The sequence below is a fragment of the Ranitomeya imitator genome, chromosome 7, assembly GCF_032444005.1.
Source record: "Ranitomeya imitator isolate aRanImi1 chromosome 7, aRanImi1.pri, whole genome shotgun sequence".
NCBI lineage: Eukaryota > Metazoa > Chordata > Amphibia > Anura > Dendrobatidae > Ranitomeya > Ranitomeya imitator.
This window is the reverse complement of record NC_091288.1, coordinates 139,256,173-139,278,716: the sequence shown is the minus strand read 5'-3', so window position 1 is coordinate 139,278,716 and position 22,544 is coordinate 139,256,173. Positions and strand designations below refer to the sequence as shown.

At 43.8% G+C, this 22,544-nt stretch overlaps 1 protein-coding gene across 1 annotated transcript in view; it reads right to left on the bottom strand.

Annotated features, from left to right (window-relative positions):
- ANKAR (ankyrin and armadillo repeat containing) overlaps positions 1 to 22,544 on the bottom strand; it is a 577,406-nt gene that overhangs the window by 363,089 nt on the left and 191,773 nt on the right. The window contains exons 9-11 of the mRNA XM_069733853.1: positions 21,448 to 21,649; positions 14,569 to 14,777; positions 8,211 to 8,315 (exon numbers count right to left, since the gene is read on the bottom strand). Of these exons, the coding sequence (XP_069589954.1) occupies positions 8,211 to 8,315; positions 14,569 to 14,777; positions 21,448 to 21,649 (516 nt within the window). The remainder of the gene's footprint in view (positions 1 to 8,210; positions 8,316 to 14,568; positions 14,778 to 21,447; positions 21,650 to 22,544) is intronic.

Sequence of the window (22,544 nt, the reverse complement as noted above, 5' to 3'; positions counted from 1 at the left end):
TCCCTGGAGAAGGGGCATATTCGCCCGTCATCGTCACCATTAGGAGCAGGGTTCTTTTTTGTAGCCAAGAAGGATGGTTCGCTGAGACCTTGTATAGATTACCGCCTTCTAAATAAGATCACGGTTAAATTTCAGTACCCCTTGCCATTGTTATCTGATTTGTTTGCTCGGATTAAGGGGGCTAGTTGGTTCACCAAGATAGATCTTCGTGGTGCGTATAATCTGGTGCGAATCAGGCGAGATGAATGGAAAACTGCATTTAATACGCCCGAGGGTCATTTTGAGTATCTAGTGATGCCATTCGGACTTGCCAATGCTCCATCAGTGTTTCAGTCCTTTATGCATGACATCTTCCAAGAGTACCTGGATAAATTCCTGATTGTGTACTTGGATGACATTTTGATCTTCTCGGATGATTGGGAGTCTCATGTGAAGCAGGTCAGAACAGTTTTTCAGGTCCTGCGTGCTAATTCTTTGTTTGTGAAGGGATCAAAGTGTCTTTTTGGTGTGCAGAAGGTTTCATTTTTGGGGTTCATCTTTTCCCCTTCTACTATCGAGATGGATCCTGTTAAGGTCCAAGCCATCCATGATTGGACTCAGCCGACATCTCTGAAAAGTCTGCAAAAGTTCCTGGGCTTTGCTAATTTTTATCGTCGCTTCATCTGCAATTTTTCTAGTATTGCCAAACCATTGACCGATTTGACCAAGAAGGGTGCTGATTTGGTCAATTGGTCTTCTGCTGCTGTGGAAGCTTTTCAAGACTTGAAGCGTCGTTTTTCTTCTGCCCCTGTGTTGTGTCAACCAGATGTTTCTCTTCCGTTCCAGGTCGAGGTTGATGCTTCTGAGATTGGAGCAGGGGCTGTTTTGTCGCAAAGAGGTTCTGATTGCTCAGTGATGAAACCATGCGCTTTTTTTTTCCAGGAAGTTTTTGCCTGCTGAGCGAAATTATGATGTGGGCAACCGAGAGTTGCTGGCCATGAAGTGGGCATTCGAGGAGTGGCGTCATTGGCTTGAAGGAGCTAAGCATCGCGTGGTGGTATTGACTGATCATAAGAACTTGACTTATCTTGAGTCTGCTAAGCGGTTGAATACTAGACAGGCTCGTTGGTCGCTGTTTTTTGCCCGTTTTGACTTTGTGATTTCGTACCTTCCGGGCTCTAAAAATGTGAAGGCGGATGCTCTGTCTAGGAGTTTTGTGCCCGACTCTCCGGGTTTGTCTGAGCCGGCGGGTATCCTCAAGGAAGGAGTAATTGTGTCTGCCATCTCCCCTGATTTGCGGCGGGTGCTGCAAAAATTTCAGGCTAATAAACCTGATCGTTGTTTAGCGGAGAAACTGTTTGTCCCTGATAAATGGACGAGTAGAGTTATCTCTGAGGTTCATTGTTCGGTGTTGGCTGGTCATCCTGGAATCTTTGGTACCAGAGAGTTGGTGGCTAGATCCTTTTGGTGGCCGTCTCTGTCGCGGGATGTGCGTGTTTTTGTGCAGTCCTGTGGGATTTGTGCTCGGGCTAAGCCCTGCTGTTCTCGTGCCAGTGGGTTGCTTTTGCCCTTGCCGGTCCCGAAGAGGCCTTGGACACATATCTCTATGGATTTTATTTCTGATCTTCCCGTTTCTCAAAAGATGTCAGACATTTGGGTGGTCTGTGATCGCTTTTCTAAGATGGTCCATCTGGTACCCTTGTCTAAATTGCCTTCCTCCTCTGATTTGGTGCCTTTGTTCTTCCAGCATGTGGTTCGTTTACATGGCATTCCAGAGAATATCGTTTCTGACAGAGGTTCCCAGTTTGTTTCAAGGTTTTGGCGAGCCTTTTGTGGTAGGAAGGGCATTGACTTGTCTTTTTCCTCGGCTTTCCATCCTCAGACTAATGGCCAGACCGAACGAACCAATCAGACCTTGGAAACATATCTGAGATGCTTTGTTTCTGCCGATCAGGATGACTGGGTGTCCTTTTTGCCTTTGGCTGAGTTCGCCCTTAATAATCGGGCCAGCTCAGCTACCTTGGTTTCGCCATTTTTCTGGAATTCTGGGTTCCATCCTCGTTTCTCTTCAGGACAGGTTGAGTCTTCGGACTGTCCTGGTGTGGATACTGTGGTGGACAGGTTGCAGCAGATTTGGACTCATGTAGTGGACAATTTGACCTTGTCCCAGGAGAAGGCTCAACGTTTCGCTAATCGCAGACGCCGTGTGGGTCCCCGACTTCGTGTTGGGGATCTGGTTTGGTTATCTTCTCGTCATATTCCTATGAAGGTTTCCTCTCCTAAGTTTAAACCTCGTTTCATTGGTCCGTATAGGATTTCTGAGGTTCTTAATCCTGTGTCTTTTCGTCTGACCCTTCCAGATTCTTTTTCCATACATAACGTATTCCAGAGGTCATTGTTGCGGAGATACGTGGCACCTGTGGTTCCATCTGTTGATCCTCCTGCCCCGGTTTTGGTGGAAGGGGAATTGGAGTATATTGTGGAGAAGATTTTGGATTCTCGTGTTTCTAGACGGAAACTCCAGTATCTGGTTAAATGGAAGGGTTATGCTCAGGAAGATAATTCCTGGGTATTTGCCTCTGATGTCCATGCTCCCGATCTTGTTCGTGCCTTTCATGTGGCTCATCCTGGTCGGCCTGGGGGCTCTGGTGAGGGTTCGGTGACCCCTCCTCAAGGGGGGGTACTGTTGTGAATTCTGTGGCAGAGCTCCCTCCTGTGGTCACAAGTGGTACTTCGGCTGATTCTCTCTGTGAGCTTCTGTTGGTGGAGGGAAGTGGTACTGCGGCTTCTGAGTTTCCTCCCTCAGGTGATCTGGTGAGGTCGTTAGGTGCTTCTCTACTTAACTCCACCTAATGCTTTGATCCTGGCTTCCTGTCAATGTTCCAGTGTTGGACTTGCTTTTCCCTGGATCATTCCTGTGGCCTGCTGCTCTGCATACTAAGTTCTTCTTTGCTATTTGTTTGCTATTTTTTCTGTCCAGCTTGTCTATTTTGTTGCTGGAAGCTCTGGGACGCAAAGGGTGTACCTCCGTGCCGTTAGTTCGGTACGGAGGGTCTTTTTGCCCCCTTTGCGTGGATTTCTTTAGGATTTTGTGTAGACCGCAAAGTTACCTTTTCTATCCTCGAACTGTTAAGAAAGTCGGGCCTCACTTTGCTGAATCTATTTCATCTCTACGTTTGTCTTTTCATCTTAACTCACAGTCATTATATGTGGGGGGCTGCCTTTTCCTTTGGGGTATTTCTCTGAGGCAAGGTAGGCTTATTTTCTATCTTCAGGCTAGTTAGTTTCTCAGGCTGTGCCGAGTTGCATAGGCAGAGTTAGGCGCAATCCACGGCTGCCTCTAGTGTTGTTTGGAGAGGATTAGGGATTGCGGTCTGCAGAGTTCCCACCTCTCAGAGCTCGTTCTATGATTTTGGGTTATTGTCAGATCACTGTATGTGCTCTGACCGCTATGTCCATTGTAGTACTGAATTGCCATTCATAACAGCTCTGCAAACGCAACATAACGCCCGCAGACCATTCTATCAAAGTCTGCATTCCAAAACGGCGCTCCTTCCTTCCGAGCTCTGCCGTGCGCCCAAACAGTGGTTTACCCCCATATATGGGGTACCAGCATACTCAGGACAAATTGGACAACAACTTTTGGCGTCCAATTTCTCTTGTTACCCTTGTGAAAATAAAAACTTGGGGGCTAAAAAATCTTTTTTGTGGGAAAAAAAAATATTTTGTATTTTCACGACTCTGCATTCTAAACTTCTGTGAAGCACTTGGGCATTCAAAGTTCTCACCACACATCTAGATAAGTTCCATGGGGGGTGTAGTTTCCAAAATGGGGTCACTTGTGGGGGATTTCTACTGTTTAGGCACATCAGGGGCTCTCCAAACGCGACATGGCGTCCGATCTCAATTCCAGACAATTCTACATTGAAAAAGTAAAACGGCACTCCTTCTCTTCCAAGCTCTGCGGTGCGCCCAAACAGTGGTTTACCCCCATATATTGGGTATCAACGTACTCAGGAGAAATCGCACAACAACTTTTGTGGTCTAATTTCTCCTGTTACCCTTGTGAAAATAAAAATTTGGGGGCAAAAAGATCATTTTTGTAGAAAAAATGTGATTTTTTTATTTTCACGGCTCTACGTTATAAACTTCCGTGAAGCACTTGGGGGTTCAAAGTGCTCACCACACATCTAGATAAGTTCCTTAAGGGGTCTAGTTTACAAAATGGTGTCACTTGTGGGGGGTTTCCACTGTTTAGGTACATCAGGGGCTCTCTAAACGTGACATGGCGTCCGATCTCAATTCCAGCCAATTCTGTATTGAAAAAGTCAAACGGCGCTCCTTCACTTCCAAGCTCTGCGGTGCGCCCAAACAGTGGTTTACCCCCACATATGGGGTATTGGCGTATTCAGGAGAAATTGCATAACAAAATTTGTGGTTACATTTCTGTTTTTACACATGTGAAAATAAAAAAAATGGTTCTGAATTAAGATGTTTGCAAAAAAAAGTTAAATGTTCATTTTTTCCTTCCACATTGTTTCAGTTCCTGTGAAGCACGTAAAGGGTTAATAAACTTCTTGAATGTGGTTTTGAGAACCTTGAGGGGTGTAGTTTTTAGAATGTTGTCACACTTCGTTATTTTCTATCATATAGACCCCTCAAAATGACTTCAAATGTGATGTGGTCCCTAAAAAAAAATGGTGTTGCAAAAATGAGAAATTGCTGGTCAACTTTTAACCCTTATAACCCCCTAGCAAAAAAATTTTGTTTCCAAAATTGTGCTGATGTAAAGTAGACATGTGGGAAATGTTATTTATTAACTATTTTTCGTGACATATCTCTCTGATTTAAAGGCTTAAAAATACAAAGTTTGAAAATTGCAAAATTTAAATTTTTTTTGCCATATTTCCGTTTTTTCCATAAATAATCGCAAGTAATATCGAAGAAATGTTACCACTCACATGAAGTACAATATGTCACGAAAAAACAATCTCAGAATCAGCAGGATCCCTTGAAGCGTTCCAGAGTTATAACCTCATAAAGTGACAGTGGTCAGAATTGTAAAAATTGGCTCGGTCATTAAGTACCAAATTGGCTCTGTCATAAGGGGTTAAAGAGGTTGTCCACTACATTTTATAATGCCCCCATTGAATTAGCCCCTTAGTGAGCGCCAATGCTCCTTTTAAGCATTGTACTTATTCCTCAGCGCCAATTTCTAACGGCACTGAGAAATAAGGTTATAGCACCTCCCAGCTTCTGAAAATCTCTGGGATCTTGGCTACTTGATTTGGGTTGGTTTTTACCGTCAACAGTGTTGCGATCACCGGCAACCGCAACCCAAAAAAGTCTGATTTCTCATTTAGTTCTCTCTCTTTTGATATGATCTAGCATATCAGAGGAGAGAGAAATGGGTTCCCCCAAGCCCCCTGTACCTCCAATGTCCTCAGTCCCTCTGGCTCTGTCCCCTGGCATTTTTTTCCAGGAAGAAAATGTCAAGAGCATGCGTAGTGCGCCCGCCGAGTTCTGCCGGCTGGCCCCCAGCAACAATAGGAGATTTCTCCTATTGGTTTATTTTGATCACTTTGATAGACCCTATAACAGTGATCAAAATTTACAAAAGTAAATCAAACCCCTTTTATTACCCCCTTAGTTGGATAAAAAAAAATTTTTTTTAATGTATTTCCATTTTTCCATTAGGGTTAGGGTTAGAGCTAGGATTAGGGTTGGGGCTAGGGTTGGGATTAGAGTTAGGCTTAGGGTTGGGCTAAGGGTTAGGTTGGGCTAGGGTTTGAGTTGGGCTAGGGTTGGAGCTAGGTTTAGGGTTGTGCTGGGGTTACGGGTGTGATGTTGGAGTTACGATTGTGGTGTGGAGGTTTTGGTTGTGGTGTCGGAGTTCCGGTTGTGGTGCGGAGTTTCGGTTGTGTACGGGTTAGGGTGGTGTTGGAGTTGGAGTTGTGGTTAAGGTTGGGATTAGGGTCAGGGGTAGGGCTGTGTTAGGGTTGAAGTTAGAATTGGGTGGTTTCCACTGTTTAGGTACATTAGGGGGTCTCCAAACGCGACATGGCACCCGCCACTGATTCCAGCCAATTTTGGGTTCAAAAAGTCAAACGGTGCTCCCTCCCTTCTGAGCCCTGCTATGCGCCCAAACAGTGGCTTTCCCCCACATACGGGCTATTGGCGTACTCAGGAGAAATTGCACAACAAATTTTGTGGTCCATTTTTCTTGTTATCCTTGTGAAAATAATAAAGTTTGGGTCTAAAGTAAATTTTTTGTGAAACAGTAAAATGTACATTTTTTCCTTCCGCATTGCTTTAGTTCTCGTGAAGCACCTAAAGGGTTTATAAACTTCTTGAATGTAGTTTTGCGCACCTTGAGGGGTGCAGTTTTAGAATTCTGTCACTTTGGGGCATTTTCTTTCATATTGACCCCCAAACTAACTTCAAATGTAGGTGGTCTCTAAAAAAATGGTTTTGTAAATTTTGTTGGATAGTTGAGAAATTGCTGGTCAACTCTTAACCCTTATAACGTCCTAGCAAAAAAAATGTAAAGTAGACATGTGGGAAATGTTATTTATGAACTATTTTGTGTGATATAGAGCTCTTATTTAAGGGCAAAAAATAAAAGTTTGAAAACTGCTAAATTTTAATTTTTTTTGCCAAATTTCAATTTTTTTCATAAACGAACGCAAGTCATATTGAAGAACTTTTACCACTATCATGAAATACAATATGTCACGAAAACACAATCTCAAAATCAGTGGGATCCGTTGAAGTGTTCCAGAGTTATTACCTCATAAAGTGACAATGCTCAGAATTGTAAAAATTGGCTTGGTCATTAAGGTCACTAAAGGGTTAACCCCTTCACGACATGTGATGTATATTTAAGTCATATGTCACTGACTTTGATTCGATATCCGCTGGCATGTGCCTTTTACAGCAACGGGTGGACTGGAGCTTCACTGGTAGTTGTTAACCAGTTAGATCCCGCTGTCAATCTCTGACATCCGGATATAACATGGGCCAGCCAGAAGTATGTCACAAATCCCACCAATCCGCGCCCCTGTTCCGTGATCGGGGGCACCGATGTGTAGTTATGACAGCCAGGGGTCTGCAGAAGACCCCCATGTCTGTGATTACGATACTCCTGTGAACACTGACTCGTAACCAACTTTTATAGGAGATTGTCATCTATGCTACACACGACAATACTGAAGCCCGGCTGTATATAGCACATGCGATAGGACGATTGCAGCTTCAAATTACCTAAGGGGACTATTAAATACTGTTAAAAGTGAGAAAAAAAAGTTTTACAAATATGAAAAAAAACCCACAAAAGCTCAAATTTTTACCCCATTGAAAATAAAAGAATTTAAAAAAATACACACGTTTGATATTGCTGTGTACAGAAATGTCCGATCTATCAAAATATATAGTAAATTCATTAGATTGGTAAATGGCATAATTAGGAAAAAAAATGGAAACGTCAGAATAACTTTTTTTGCAGCTGCAACAATGCAATAAAACATTATATCTATCCTAAGATAGTATCAATAGAAATGTCACCTCAGCGTGCAAAAAATAATCCATCACCCGGCTTCATATTCCAATAAATGAAAACGCTACGGGTCTCGGAAATTGGTAACAAACTCAAAAAACATTTTTTCATACAAATTTCACTTTTTTTTTCACCACTTAAATAAATAATAAATTATATATGTTTGGTATCTGCATACTCATACTGACCTGGGGAATCATATTGCCAGGTCAGTTTTACCATATATTAAACATGGTAAAAACAATTACAGAATTGCATTTTTTTATTTTTTTTGGCAATTTCACTTCACTTGGATTTTTTTTCACATTTTCTAGTACACTATATGGTAAAAACCAATGGTTTCATTCAAAAGTTCAACTCATCCCACAAAAAAAAACAAGCCCTCGCATGGCCATATTGATGGGAAAATAAAAATGTTATGGCACTGAGAAGAAGGGAAGGAAAAATCGAAAACAAAAAACGGAAAATGGCAATGGTGTGAAGAGGTTAAAAGAGTAACTGAGTAGAATACTAAGGAAAAATGTACCCCACTAATATTACTATGCTATTATTATACATATTATTCTCATTTTAAACAATATGGTGTACATTATTAAAGAACAAAATAAGGGAATGCTGCTTAAGTAAGTTTTCATGTAAATGTAGTAATAACCAAGTGAAATGTGAGTTAACTTACCACTCTCGTAAATGTCCTCCCAAAATTGGTGCTCCATAACGCAAAGAACCTCCAAGGATCTCACCGCCATTTCTCTTCTATGTATATCTTTAGAGTTCAGCATTTCTTATATAAAGAAACAGAAATCAAGTGAATTTCTATTCTTGTATCTGTCACCAGATTAGCCTGGGTATTGTAAACCAAAATAGGAAAATAGCAACAAAATATTGTGCTGTTTTGGTAATGGGAGTGACTGGAGAATACACAGAATGTGTAGGGAAAAATTTATCAAGCTAAATGTGTCACAATTCTGGAAAATTTGTTTCCAAAATCTGTCTTTGGTGACGTGCTTCATGTTTATTGATTTTGACCATAGTATCTAATACAAAATGCAGTCCATCAGGTGGGGATTAACCCTGGCTGGTCTGTATGTACTCTGGAATTAATCATTTAATTTACAATTATAAGAATAAAGGTACCGTCACACTTAGCGACGCTGCAGCGATACCGACAACGATCCGGATCGCTGCAGCGTCGCTGTCTGGTCGCTGGAGAGCTGTCACACAGACAGCTCTCCAGCGACCAACGATGCCGGTAACCACGGTAAACATCGGGTAACTAAGCGCAGGGCCGCGCTTAGTAACCCGATGTTTACCCTGGTTACCATCCTAAAAGTAAAAAAAAACAAACAGTACATACTTACCTTCCGCTGTCTGTCCTCAAGCGCTGTGCTCTGCACTCCTCCTGTATTGGCTGTGAGCACAGCGGCCGGAAAGCAGAGCGGTGACGTCACCGCTCTGCTTTCCGGCTGACCGGCGCTCACAGCCAGTACAGGAGGAGTGCAGAGCACAGCGCCGGGGACAGACAGCGGAAGGTAAGTATGTACTGTTTGTTTTTTTTTACTTTTAGGATGGTAACCAGGGTAAACATCGGGTTACTAAGCGCGGCCCTGCGCTTAGTTACCCGATGTTTACCCTGGTTACCAGTGAAGACATCGCTGAATCGGTGTCACACACGCCGATTCAGCGATGTCTGCGGGGAGTCCAGCGACCAAATAAAGTTCTGGACTTTCTTCCCCGACCAGCGACAACACAGCAGGGGCCTGATCGCTGCTGCCTGTCACACTGGACGATATCGCTAGCGAGGACGCTGCAACGTCACGGATCGCTAGCGATATCGTCTAGTGTGACGGTACCTTAACTTTAGTAAAAATGTTTATAGTATGGGCAGCACGGTGGTTAGCACTGTTGCTTTGCAGCGCTGGGGTCCTGGGTTCATATCCAGCCAAGGACAACATCTTGCGAGTGTTTCCTCCAGTTTCCCCCCGTGCTCCAAAGACATATGGAAATTAGATTATGAACCTCAATGGGGACAGTGCCGATAATGTTTGTAAAGCGCTGTGGTATATGATAGCGCTATATAAGTGAATAAAATAAATAGTCTGTGGGCAGCAATGAAATAGCTTGTATATTTGTCCAGAACAAGTGGACACTAACTGTTTTTTGAAGGATGACCAGTGCCACCACTACCTCTTGCATAGTGTTCGGCAGCACACTGTCGTCTTCCTTTTGGAAGGTCTGTGGGATGTGTAGCAGGAGAATGTCTCCAAATTTTTTGTACAGCATTGTGTAACCACAATGAGAAACACACCCTTTAAAAGTAAACCAGTCCTGCACTGGCCATCTACCCAAGAGGGCACATTCCCGCTGTGCCAAGAGGTCTGATTTGGATGGTTGAGAGGCCTCTGATGTGGATCTAAGGGGTCTCATCTCTCTTTGTGGAGACTGACATGATTAAAAATAATAGCACAACCAAACACTCTGTTTGCAGACATGTATTTGCCCCTCATCAGTGCAAACAGTTCTTACTTGGCTGGATGAGAGGCCTCTGACATGGATCTACAGGGTAAAGCATCTCCTTGTGGAGAGTGATTTGCCTGACATACTGGGGTGAGGATAGGCCATGCAATACTTTTCTGGGAGATTATATATGAAAATGGAAACTTCAGAGAAGAAAATGACCTGAACCTTAGTGCTACATATTGGTAGTAGCACATCTAAAAGTCAATATGCAGTAACCCAGAAAAGGACCTGAACCTTAGTGCTACATATTGGTAGTAGCACATCTAAAAGTCAATATGCAGTAACCCACGTAATGTAAAAAGCACAATCTCAGTGTATTCTATGCGATTTATGTGCAGCAGTCTCCGTGTATTCTATGTGAAGTATACAGCAATCTACGTGTATCCTATGTGATGTATACAGCAATATCAGTGTATCCTATGTGATGTATACAGCAATATCAGTGTATCCTATGTGATGTATACAGCAATATCAGTGTATCCTATGTGATGTATACAGCAATATCAGTGTATCCTATGTGATGTATACAGCAATATCAGTGTATCCTATATGATGTATACAGCAATATCAGTGTATCCTATGTGATGTATACAGCAATCTACGTGTATCCTATGTGATGAATACAGCAATATCAGTGTATCCTATATGATGTATACAGCAATATCAGTGTATCCTATGTGATGTATACAGCAATATCAGTGTATCCTATGTGATGTATACAGCAATATCAGTGTATCCTATGTGATGTATACAGCAATATCAGTGTATCCTATGTGATGTATACAGCAATATCAGTGTATCCTATGTGATGTATACAGCAATATCAGTGTATCCTATGTGATGTATACAGCAATATCAGTGTATCCTATGTGATGTACACAGCAATTTCCATGTATTCTATGTGAAGTGTACAGCAATCTAGGTGAATTCTACGTGATGTATACAGCAATCTAAGTGTTTCCTATGTGATGTATACAGCAATCTCAGTGTATCCTATGTGATGTATACAGCAATCTCAGTGTATCCTATGTGATGTATTCAGCAATCTCAGTGTTTCCTATGTGATGCATACAGCAGCCTCTGTGAATCCATGTGATCTAGAGTGAGCACCAAGCTAGTATTTTTGGCTGAAGACCGCAAAGTTTATTGCGAATGCGCAACAGTGAGCCTGCTCACAGCCAGAAGTCCCGGACCACAGTTAACTTTCTGCCAGTCCTCGACTCTTCAGCAAGATGGCAGCTATCAGCCATTTTGTTGAATTTAAATGGAGTGAATAAGAAGAAATCTATATTTTACAGAATGTGGATTTTTGTAAAACACCTATAGAATTCAATTCCAATCAAACAAATTTGTTGATCTCTATTGCTATGTGATGTATATACAGCACAGTCTCAATGCAACTTATGTGATGTACAAATGGAGTGCTCCCGTGGGCAGTGGGGTACTCGGTACGGGTCCTTCGGTTCACAGGGGGATGTCACGGTGGCTGACCTGGTCCATGGCCCTCGGGACTCCGTGTTAAAGGGGGAAGGTCTTTAAAGGGAATGTTCGTGACGCCACCTATGGTATTTGGTCAGGGTGACAGACGCTGCCAAGGGGTCCGCTGGGGTGATGTTATGGCAGCTAGATGGTATACCTTCCCACAGGTGAAGTATGTCTCCAGGGCTTCCCAGTGTGTAGATGGTGGATGGTGTGAGGCACAGTGAAGAACAAGGACACAAGGTTGCAGTCTCTTTACCTTTTACTGAAGGCTTCAGCATCCACAGTCCAGAGCACAGACCGCAGTGCAGGCAGAGTCCAGCCGATTGGAGGCAAATCCAGAGTCCCCTTATTCAGGTAGAAATCAGTAGCCTTCCTCTAGCGCCGTGTGTTGTAGTACCTTACTGCTAAGCTTCTCATAAGGTCCTCACAACTGTTGAAGATGTTACAGATGTTATGTCTCTCTCTCTGTCCCCCAGATAGATAGGACAAACCCGTATGACCGGTGGCTTGAGGCGCTTTACAGGAACTCTATCATGCCCCAGCCTCTAAGCGGTGCCACCTTGCCTCCTGGGTATAGGGTCGGATCAGTAACGTGAAATTAGCTGTCCTGCCGGTCTCTGGAGCAAGGCATAAAGGACTGTTGCTCCCACGGTGTTCCGGCTACCAGGATCTTGCGCCTCAGAAGGCCGCAGCCTGTGTAGGGCAGAACTCCACTGATATCCACTCCTTTGCTATGACTTCTTCACCCTCTCTACAATACAGTTCTCTTTCCGTGTCTCTTTCTGGAAGTTGCCACACTAAGGGCAGGCGCAGCTCCATGTCCTTCTGTCCTGGCCTCTCACAGTATCCCACCGCTGTCAGGGACCAATTACCTGAGCGAAGCTCAGCCAGCAACTGCCTAACTTCCTCCCCAGGTCACCAGTTTTACCAGTTTTAAGTGTGAGGCGTGCCCTAATAAATAGGAGCCTAGCTCCCCCTGGTGGCCTGGAGTGCAAAATGTGTTGTATGCTTGTAATACCTGGATTCGGTTGTCTCTCCTTTGCCTCCAAACGTAACATCACTCCCCCCTAGAGGGAAATGACATTACTGCAACGACCAGGACCCTGGGGCGCTGCACAAACAGCAATCTCAGTGTTCCCTATTTAATGTACGTAAAGGAAAGTTTCAGTGTATCCTGTGTGATCTATATACAACAGTCGCAGGGTGTAAAGGTATCATTTTATTCAGCTTGCTATGACCTACATACTAAAATAGATGGTTTAGGAGAGTTGTTCCTACTGACAAATTGCCTTTAAGAGGTAGAGAAACCTTCTGTAGGGGCTATCGTGAAAGTTCAGGATACAATGATATATATGTACAGAATTTATATATATACAGTATATGACATACAGTGCCTTGCGAAAGTATTCGGCCCCCTGGAACTTTTCAACCTTTTCCCACATATCATGCTTCAAACATAAAGATACCATATGTAAATTTTTGGTGAAGAATCAACAACAAGTGGAACACAATTGTGAAGTTGAACAAAATGTATTGGTTATTTTACATTTTTGTGGAAATTCAAAAACTGAAAAGTCGGGCGTGCAATATTATTCGGCCCCTTTACTTTCAGTGCAGCAAACTCACTCCAGAAGTTCATTGTGGATCTCTGAATGATCAAATGTTGTCCTAAATGCCTGATGATGATTAATATAACCCACCTGTGTGTAATCAAGTCTCCATATAAATGCACCTGCTCTGTGATAGTCTCAGGGTTCTGTTTGAAGCACAACAGGCAGGTCCGTGATACTGTTGTAGAGAAGTTTAAAGCCGGATTTGGATACAAAATGATTTCCAAAACTTTAAACATCCCAAGGAGCACTGTGGAAGCGATCATATTGGAATGGAAGGAGTATCATACCACTGAAAATCTACCAAGACCCGGCCGTCCCTCTAAACTTTCATCTCAAGCAAGGAGAAGACTGATCAGAGATGCAGCCAAGAGGCCCATGATCACTCTGGATGAACTGCAGAGATCTACAGCTGAGGTGGGACAGTCTGTCCATAGGACAACAATCAGTCATACACTGCACAAATCTGGGCTTTATGGAAGAGTGTCAAGAAGACATCCATTTCTCAAAGATATCCATAAAAAGTGTTGTTTAAAGTTTGCAACAAGCCACATGGAAGACACACCAAACATGTGGAGCAAGGTGCTCTGGTTAGATGAAACCAAAATCAAACTTTTTGGCAACAATGCCAAATGATATGTTTGGCGTTAAGGCAACACACAGCTCATCACTCTGAACACACCATCCCCACTGTCAAATATGGGGGTGGCAGCATCATGGTTTGGGCCTGCTTTTCTTCAGCAGGGACAGGCAAAATGGTTAAACTGATGGGAAGATGGATGGAGCCAAATACAGGACCATTCTTGAAGAAAACCTGTTGGAGACCTGAGACTTTGACGAAGATTTGTCTTCCAACAAGACAATGATCCCAAACATAAAACAAAATCTACAATGAAAATCTACAATGGAATGGTTCACAAATAAACGTATCCAGGTGTTAGAATGGCCAAGTCATAGTCCAGACCTCAATCCAATCGAGAATCTGTGGAAAGAGCTGAAAACTGCTGTTCACACACGATCTCCATCAAACCTCACTGAGCTCGAGCTGTTTGCCAAGGATAAATGGGCAGGAATTTCAGCCTCTCCATGTACAAAACTGATAGAGACATACCTCAAGCGAATTGCAGCTGTAATCGCAGCAAAAGGTGGCACAACAAAGTATTAAGTTAAAGGGGCCAAATAATATTGCACGCCCCACTTTTCCGTTTTTGAATTTCCACAAAAATGTAAAATAAGCAATACATTTCGTTCAACTTCACAATTGTGTTTCACTTGTTGTTGATTCTTCACCAAAAATTTACATTTGGTATTTATATTTGAAGCATGATATGCATGAAAAAGGTTGAAAAGTTCCAGGGGGCCGAATACTTTTGCAAGACACTGTATATGTACAGGAAAGCTGACAAGCTTAAACACAGAACTTACCAAATAGATGATTCCATACTTGTAGCTCTGGAATATTTAATTCTATTACATATTTTAAAATCTGGGTATGGAAATATAGCACAGCTAAATGAATTACATTATTTCCCATACTATCTGTCTTTTTCCAATTTCCTCCAACAGAAATAATATATTTGAAAGCATCAATTGCTCCTGATGTGGCTGTGAGAAGCAACGGAGTAGATTTATATCTGTGAATCATAAGGAGCAAATACAACATTGGGTTTAAATGCAGCCAAAATAATAACATATCAAATCTTACAACAAAATAAATTTAAAAAGACAATCCAAACATGCACAAATAAAAGAGAAAAGTAGCAATAACTTATTATGGTGCATAAACATGAAATCATGAAGACTCACCACCAAGAAGAAAGCATGAACTGTGATGATGATTTGCACTTGGCATTGGTCTAATTAAGGTAGTACTGTATCAATTCTGAACTGATCCATTTCTCTATTTTACAGTATGAGCCAGCACGCAGATCCCTACAAACAGCATGAGCCCCCATATAAACTCTTAAATACTGCATGAGCCCCCCACATATCCTCCTATATAAAGTACTAGCTATTGAACCCATTCTACGCCCGGGTGGCGAGCATTTATATTGGTATATGGTCTCCATCCTGGTATGTGCTGCTTCCATCCTGCGCCCTAATCTTGTCATGTGCAGCCCCTCATCCTACGCCCTCATCCTGTTTTGCGTGCCTCCATTGTGTCATGTGTTACTCTCTTCCTGAGCCCTCATCCTGCCATGTGCTCCCATCTGGAAGCCCAATCTTCTCATGTGGTGCTCCCATCCTGCACCCCCATTCTGTAATGTACTGTTCCCATCCTGCGTCCCCATTCTGTCATGTGGTAATCCCATCCTGCACCCCCATGCTGTCATGTGCTGCTCCCATCCTGCGCCCCAATCCTTTCATGTGGTGCTCCCATCCTGCACCCCATCCTGTAATGTGCTACTCTCTTCCTGAGCCCTCATCCTGTCATGTGCTCCTATCCTGTGCCCCAATCCTGTTATGTGGTGCTCCCATCCTGCGCCCCCATGCTGTCATGCGCTGCTTCCATCCTGCGCCCCATTCTGTCATGTGCTCCCAACCTCTACCCCCTTGATGTCATGTGCTGCTTCCATCCTGCGCCCCCATCCTGTCATGTGGTGCTCCCATCCTGCACCCCCATCCTGTCATGGGCTACTCCCATCCTGCGCCCCTATTCTGTAATGTGCTGCTCCCATCCTGCGCCCCCATTCTGTAATGTGCTGCTCCCATTTTGCACCCCCATTCGGTAATGTGCTGCTCCCATCCCGCACCCTCATGCTGTAATGTGCTGCTCCCATCCTGCGCCCCCATTCTGTAATGTGCTGCTCCCATCCTGCACCCCCATTCTGTAATGTGCTGCTCCCATCCTGCGTCCCCATACTGTAATGTGCTGCTCCCATCCTGCGCCCCCATGCTGTAATGTGCTGCTCCCATCCTGCGCCCCCATTCTGTAATGTGCTGCTCCCATCCTGAACCCCCATTCTGTAATGTGCTGCTCCCTTCCTGCGCCCTCATTCTGTAATGTGCTGCTCCCATCTTGCGCCCCATCCTGTCATGTGCTGCTCCCCTCCTGCTCCCCCATCCTGTCATGTGCTACTCTCTTCCTGAGCCCTCATCCTGTCATGTGCTCCCATCCTGTGCCCCAACCCTGTCATGTGGTGCTCCCATCCTGAGCCCTCATCCTGTCAGGTGCTCCTATCCTGCTCCCCAACACTGTCATGTGGTGCTCCCATCCTGCGCCCCCATCCTGTCATGTGGTGCTCCCATCATGCACCCCCATGCTGTCATGTGCTGCTCCCATCCTGCGCCCCCATTCTGGAATGTGCTGCTTCCATCCTGCGCACCCATTCTGTAATGTGCTGCTCCCATTCTGCACCCCCATCCTGTCATGTGCTGCTCCCATCCTGTGCCCCATCCTGTAATGTGCTGCTCCCATCCTGCAACCCCATCCTGTCATGTGCTACTCTCTTCCTGAGCCCTCATCCTGTCATTGCTCCCATCCTGCGCCCCAATCCTGTCACGTGGTGCTCCCATCCTGCACCCCATCCTATCATGTGCTACGCTCTTCCTGAGCCCTCATCCTGTCATGTGCTCCTATCCTGTGCCCCAATCCTGTTATGTGGTGCTCCCATCCTGCGCCCCCATGCTGTCATGTGCTGCTCTCATCCTGCACCCCATTCTGTCATGTGCTCCCATCCTGCACCCCCATGATGTCATGTGCTGCTCCCATCCTGCACCTCCATCCTGTCATGTGGTGCTCCCATCCTGAGCCCCCATTCTGGTATGTGCTGCTCCCATCCTGTGACCCATCCTGTCATGTGCTGCTCCCATCTCTATGCCCCGCACACTGCTCCATAAAGGTTGATGGCCCCAATAAGATGCTCCATGGTATAATATGCCCCATATGCTGCTCCATAAAGGTTGATGGCCCCTATAAGATGCTCCATAGCATAATATACCCAATATGTTGCTCCATAAAGGTTAATGGCCCCCATAAGATGCTCCATAGTTTAATATGCCCCGTATGCTGCTCCATAAAGGTTGATGGCCCCCATAAGATGCTCCATAGTATCATATGCCCCGTATGCTGCTCCATAAAGGTTGATGGTCCCCATTAGATGCTCCATAGCATAATATGCCCCGTATGCTGCTCCATAAAGGTTGATAGCCCCATAAGATGCTCCATAGCATAATATGCTGCTGCGATGAAAAAAAATGGCATACTCACCTCGCTGGGCGCCGAGTGCCGGGGGCCTGAGCAGGCGGAGACAACAGCACGCTATGGGGGTCAGGTGCTGGAGTTACCATTGGCTAATGCTCCAGACACTTGCTATATTCACCTTTCCCCTTCTACCGCTGCGCGCTGCTCTGTCTTCTGGGTCCTCTGGTTGTAACTGCTCAGTCAGAGGGCGTGCACTAACCACGTCATCACGTCCTCTGACCTGAATGTCACAGGCAGAGGACGCGGAAAACAGAGCGGCGTGCAACGGTGGAACGGGGACAAGTGAATATAGTATACTCACCCTCCTGGCACGTCCCTGCTTCTCAGTCGGAAATCGCGATATAGCCTCCTATATACAGTATGAGCCCCCATATAGACTCATATATACCATAGGTGTCATCACATAGCCTCTTATATACAGTATGAGCCTTCCACGCCTCCTGAATACAGAATGAGCCCCTACACAGTATGAGCCACCATATAGCCTCCTACATGCAGTGTCAGCCTGCACATAACCACATATACTGTATGAGCCTCCTGTGTACAGTATGAGACCCTATATAACTCTATGAGATGTCATACAGGCTTCTAGAAACAGTGTGAGCCTGCACATAGCCTCCTATAAACAGTATTAGGGCTCATACTCACTTGCTGTCATGATTCCAATGGCAGGGAATCACAAAAGGACAAGCAACAACGAGCTCTAAGGTGATGGAACCTGAGCTGACCGCGACCCTAAACCTGAACACACAAATAACAATAGCCGGGGAACGTGCCTACGTTGATCCTAGACGTCTCGCACCAGCCGAAGATCTAACTTCCCCTATTAGAAGAAACACAGACCTCTCTTGCCTCCAGAGAAATACCCCACAGAAATAGCAGCCCCCCACATATAATGACGGTGAAATGAGAGGAAGGCACATACACAGTATGAAAACAGATTCAGCAAAATGAGGCCCGCTAAAACTAGATAGCAGAGGATACAAAAGTAAACTGCGCGGGCAGCAAAAAACCCTTCAAAAAACCATCCTGTAATTACTTGAACTCATGTTCCAACTCATGGAACATGAGGAGCAACTACAGCCCACTAAAGCAACCAGCAGCAAAGAGACAATTATATGCAAGCTGGAAAAGACAAAAATAAAGCAAAACGTGGAACAAGAAAATCAAAACTTAGCTTGTCCTGAAGATTACTGAAGCCAGAAGCTGAGGTAACAAAACACTCTGATAACCTTGATAGCCGGCGGGGAAATGACAAGAAAGCCCGGTTAAATAGGAAACTCACAAATCCTAATAGAACAGGTGGACACCAGAGACAGCAGAACACAAATCACCCAGTACCATCAGTAACCACCAGAGGGAGCCCAAAAACAGAACTCACAACACTTGCGCGAGACTCGGATGAGTCTCGCACGGCAATACCCAGCTCTGTACCTAGCACAGAGGAAAGGAGCGTGCGACTGCATGTATTCCTATGTGGCCGCATTCTCCGATTTGAGTAGCGGATGCAGTGCCCGGTATTGCCGTGCGAGACTCATCTGAGTCTTGCGCAAGTGATTATGAGCCCTTAGCCCGCACATAGCCTCCTTTATATAGTATGAGATCGCACATAGCTTCTTATATACAATTGGATCCTGCACAAATCCTCCTATATACAGTATGAGACAGCACATACTGTAGCTTCCTATATACATTATGAGCCTGCACATAGCTTCCTATATACAGTATGAGCCCGCACATAGCATCTTATACATACTATGAACCCCCATATAGCCACCTTTATACAGTATGAGGCTGCACAGTCTCTTATATACAGTATGAGCCTGCACATATCCTTCTATATACAGTGTGAGCCCCTATATCGCCAGCTATAAACACTATGAGCTCCCATACAGGCTTCTATATACAATGTGGGCCTGCACATATCCTCATATATAAATATATATTATGAGCCTGCATTTAGCCTCTTATATACAGTATGAGCCTGTTCAAAGCCTCTTGTATACAGTATGGGCCCCCCTATTGCCTCCTATATACTGTAGAAGCCCCGCATGTAGCCTCCTACATACGGAGTGAGCCTGAACATAGCCTCATATATATACTGTATATATAAATATATATTACTGTAAAGGCCTCGATGAATGTCCAGATTGACCGGCAAATCCTAGGTTTTACTGTCCTTCTGACTTTTACAGTAACATATATATATATAAAATTAAAGAAAGTTTGGCAGCACTACCAAAAAAATATATACTGTATATACTCGAGTATAAGCCGAGATTTTCAGCCCAAATTTTTGGGCTGAAAGTGCCCCTCTCGGCTTATACTCGAGTCACGGACGGCGGTGGGGTCGGCGGGTGAGGGGGAGAGAGGGCTGAGGAATACTTACCTGCTTCCAGGGCTCCTGGCGCTGTCCCTTCGGGTGCCGCAGCTCTTCCCCTGTTCAGCGGTCACATGGGACCACTCATTAGAGAAATGAATATGCCGCATATTCATTTCTCTAATGAGCGGTAACGGTGACCGCTGATAGAGGAAGAGCCTGCGGCACCCGGAGACCAGCTGTCCGGGAGAAGGAGCGGGACGCCGGGAGCAGGTAAGTATTACATATTCACCTCTCCGCGTTCCACACGCTCCATCTTCCCATCCTCTGGCTCTGACTGTGCAGGTCAGAGGGCGCGATGACGCATATAGTGTGCACGCCTGAACAGTCAGTGCGGAGAGACATTTTCATTGATTAGGGGACTGTGAGGGCCATTCTACAACCTTCACCTTTCGCCTTTTGAGGTAGTCTATTGTGGATATTGAGATGTCTTTAGGATCATTATTTATATGTAGGAGCTATCCTCTTTTCAACATCAGCTTTACAGATGTTATGTTTGCATCAAGAATTTGTTGAAATGTCATTGAATCCATTCTTCTCTCTGCCCGTGAAAATGTTCACCATGCCATTGACAGCAACACAATGAAGGCCATATTTGTGCAGGTGTCTCTTAACAGTTGAACAATGTACCACAGCTTCACTGTCTGCTAAATCTTTCTAGCAATCTCTAGACTCTCTAGCAATCCTTTGAGCAGCTCTCACTGAAATTTTGCTTAGTCTTTCAGACTTTATCTTGACCACCATTTTTCCTGTTAACTGCTATTTTTTAATTACAGTTAAAACTGAGGAAATGGCAACTTGAAAACACTTTGCTATCTTCTTATAGCCATCCCCTGCATTGTAAGCCTCCACTATTTTCATTTTCAGAGTGCTAGGCAGCTGCTTAGAAGAACCCATGGCTGCTGTTTTTGGCACAAGGTTAGAGGAGGCTGGGTTTTCATAAATCTGGGAAATTTGCATCACATGGCCTTTCCTACCGATGACAGTGAACAAGCCACAACCCTAACAGGCTGATTATGGTCTGATACCTTGGTCAAAGTTATCTGAGCACACAAATCTCCAAGGGTGCCCAAACTTTTGCATTGAACCATTTTCGTTTTTGTAATTTTTAAAATGTAAAAGATGAAAAAAGGTATATTTGCTTTGCCCAAAATACAACTTAAATGTGTCATCTTTAACTTTCGGCCTTTTAGAGATCATTTCATCTTCAACTTGCTTAACTGTTCAGAATAAGAGTAATTTTGACCAGGGGTGCCGAAACTTTTACATGCCACCGTAAATATGATGAATAGGCTCATTGATCCATACAAGCAGAATGATGCAAAAATAATGTTTTTTCATCTACTAGTCACAGGTAGACGTTGCTAGACCTATTTTCGATTTCGGTTTACTGTACTTTTTTATACAACTGACCACTCCAAAAAAAAACGGAAGACATACATAATTAACGTGAGTAATGATTTCTGATAACATATGAAATTATGTGCAGTTGCTTATGTTAGAAGTTTATGTCTGCCAAATCAATGGGTGGCAAAGCACATACTGTTTGAATAACGTTGGGTGTAAATTACATTTGTTTGGAATCCTCCATTAAAATATTCTGTTGGCAAACATCATCTACGGAAATCAGTAGGGCAAACAATAGTACATAATAGTGTCATACTTTGTAAAAGTAGCAGTTTTATATTAAAAATATTTTAATTTCCACAATACTACTTACTCAGCAGCTGTTTCCATCTCCAATAAAGAACAATCTTTTCTGCAAAGAGCTCGGATACAGGGAACTGCCCCGTAAAAAGCTGCAAAATGTATTGGCATCCATCCACGATGGTCACACAACATATAATCTGCTTTCAAAGAAAGAAGGCATACGAGAACTCCAAGTGAGCCACATTGAGCTGCAATATGTAGGGCAGTGAGTCCTTAAAGACAAAAATACGACATTTCATTGGTTATTCGGTGTCTGTAAAAGACCAAAAGACAAACAATCATCCACAAACAATTACACTCAGACTGGAAGGTTAAGTTACTATAAGTTGTTCACAGAAATAATAACAATTCCCCTAAAATCTTCTATTTCATTGGACGTACGTTAAAACAAAGTGAAACCCCTAAATAGGAGTTGATACTTGTAAATAAAGGGTTAAAAGCCCACTGTGTGGTGCAAGTATCCTGGAATGGATACTATATATGGAATAAATCAGGGTCTAAAAAAATTAAGGAACACAACCTACGGTGGCATGTAAATGCTTGAGCACAACTGGTTAAAATTACTGTTAATGTCTAAAGTTAAAGATGACACATTTCCTTGCACTTTAGGAAGAAAAAAATAAAAATAAATTGTTTGAGGGATTTTTATCCTTTCATTCATCATTCCTTGGAAAATTTGTCTAGTTCTATGAGATTCCCGGGTCGGCTTACATGCCATCTTCCTCTCTGGTGTTTGGAAGATGTCCGTGTTTCTCTTTGAGTCTACTCAAGCTAAGTATTCCCCCTTGTTTTTGTATCCCATCTATCTTTAGTGGTTGTGGGGATTGACTAGCACTTATCCTGTCCTTCCTAGTGCAGGGCATATCACCAGGGTCAGGCAGGGACTAGGTACCTTGCTCGGCAATAGGTGCAGAACCTATATAAGAACGATAGAACAGACAGGGTGACATTAAATCTGTCTAGGGATCTCCACTCCCCCCTCCCTATTGTTTGGTTACCTTATTCCTTCATGTTGCACTTAGTCTTTCCTACATGTTGCGTCACATTATCAACCACCTTTCACATTTGCAAAAGAAAAAACTGAGTTTCTTTGGTGTGTTTTTTTTC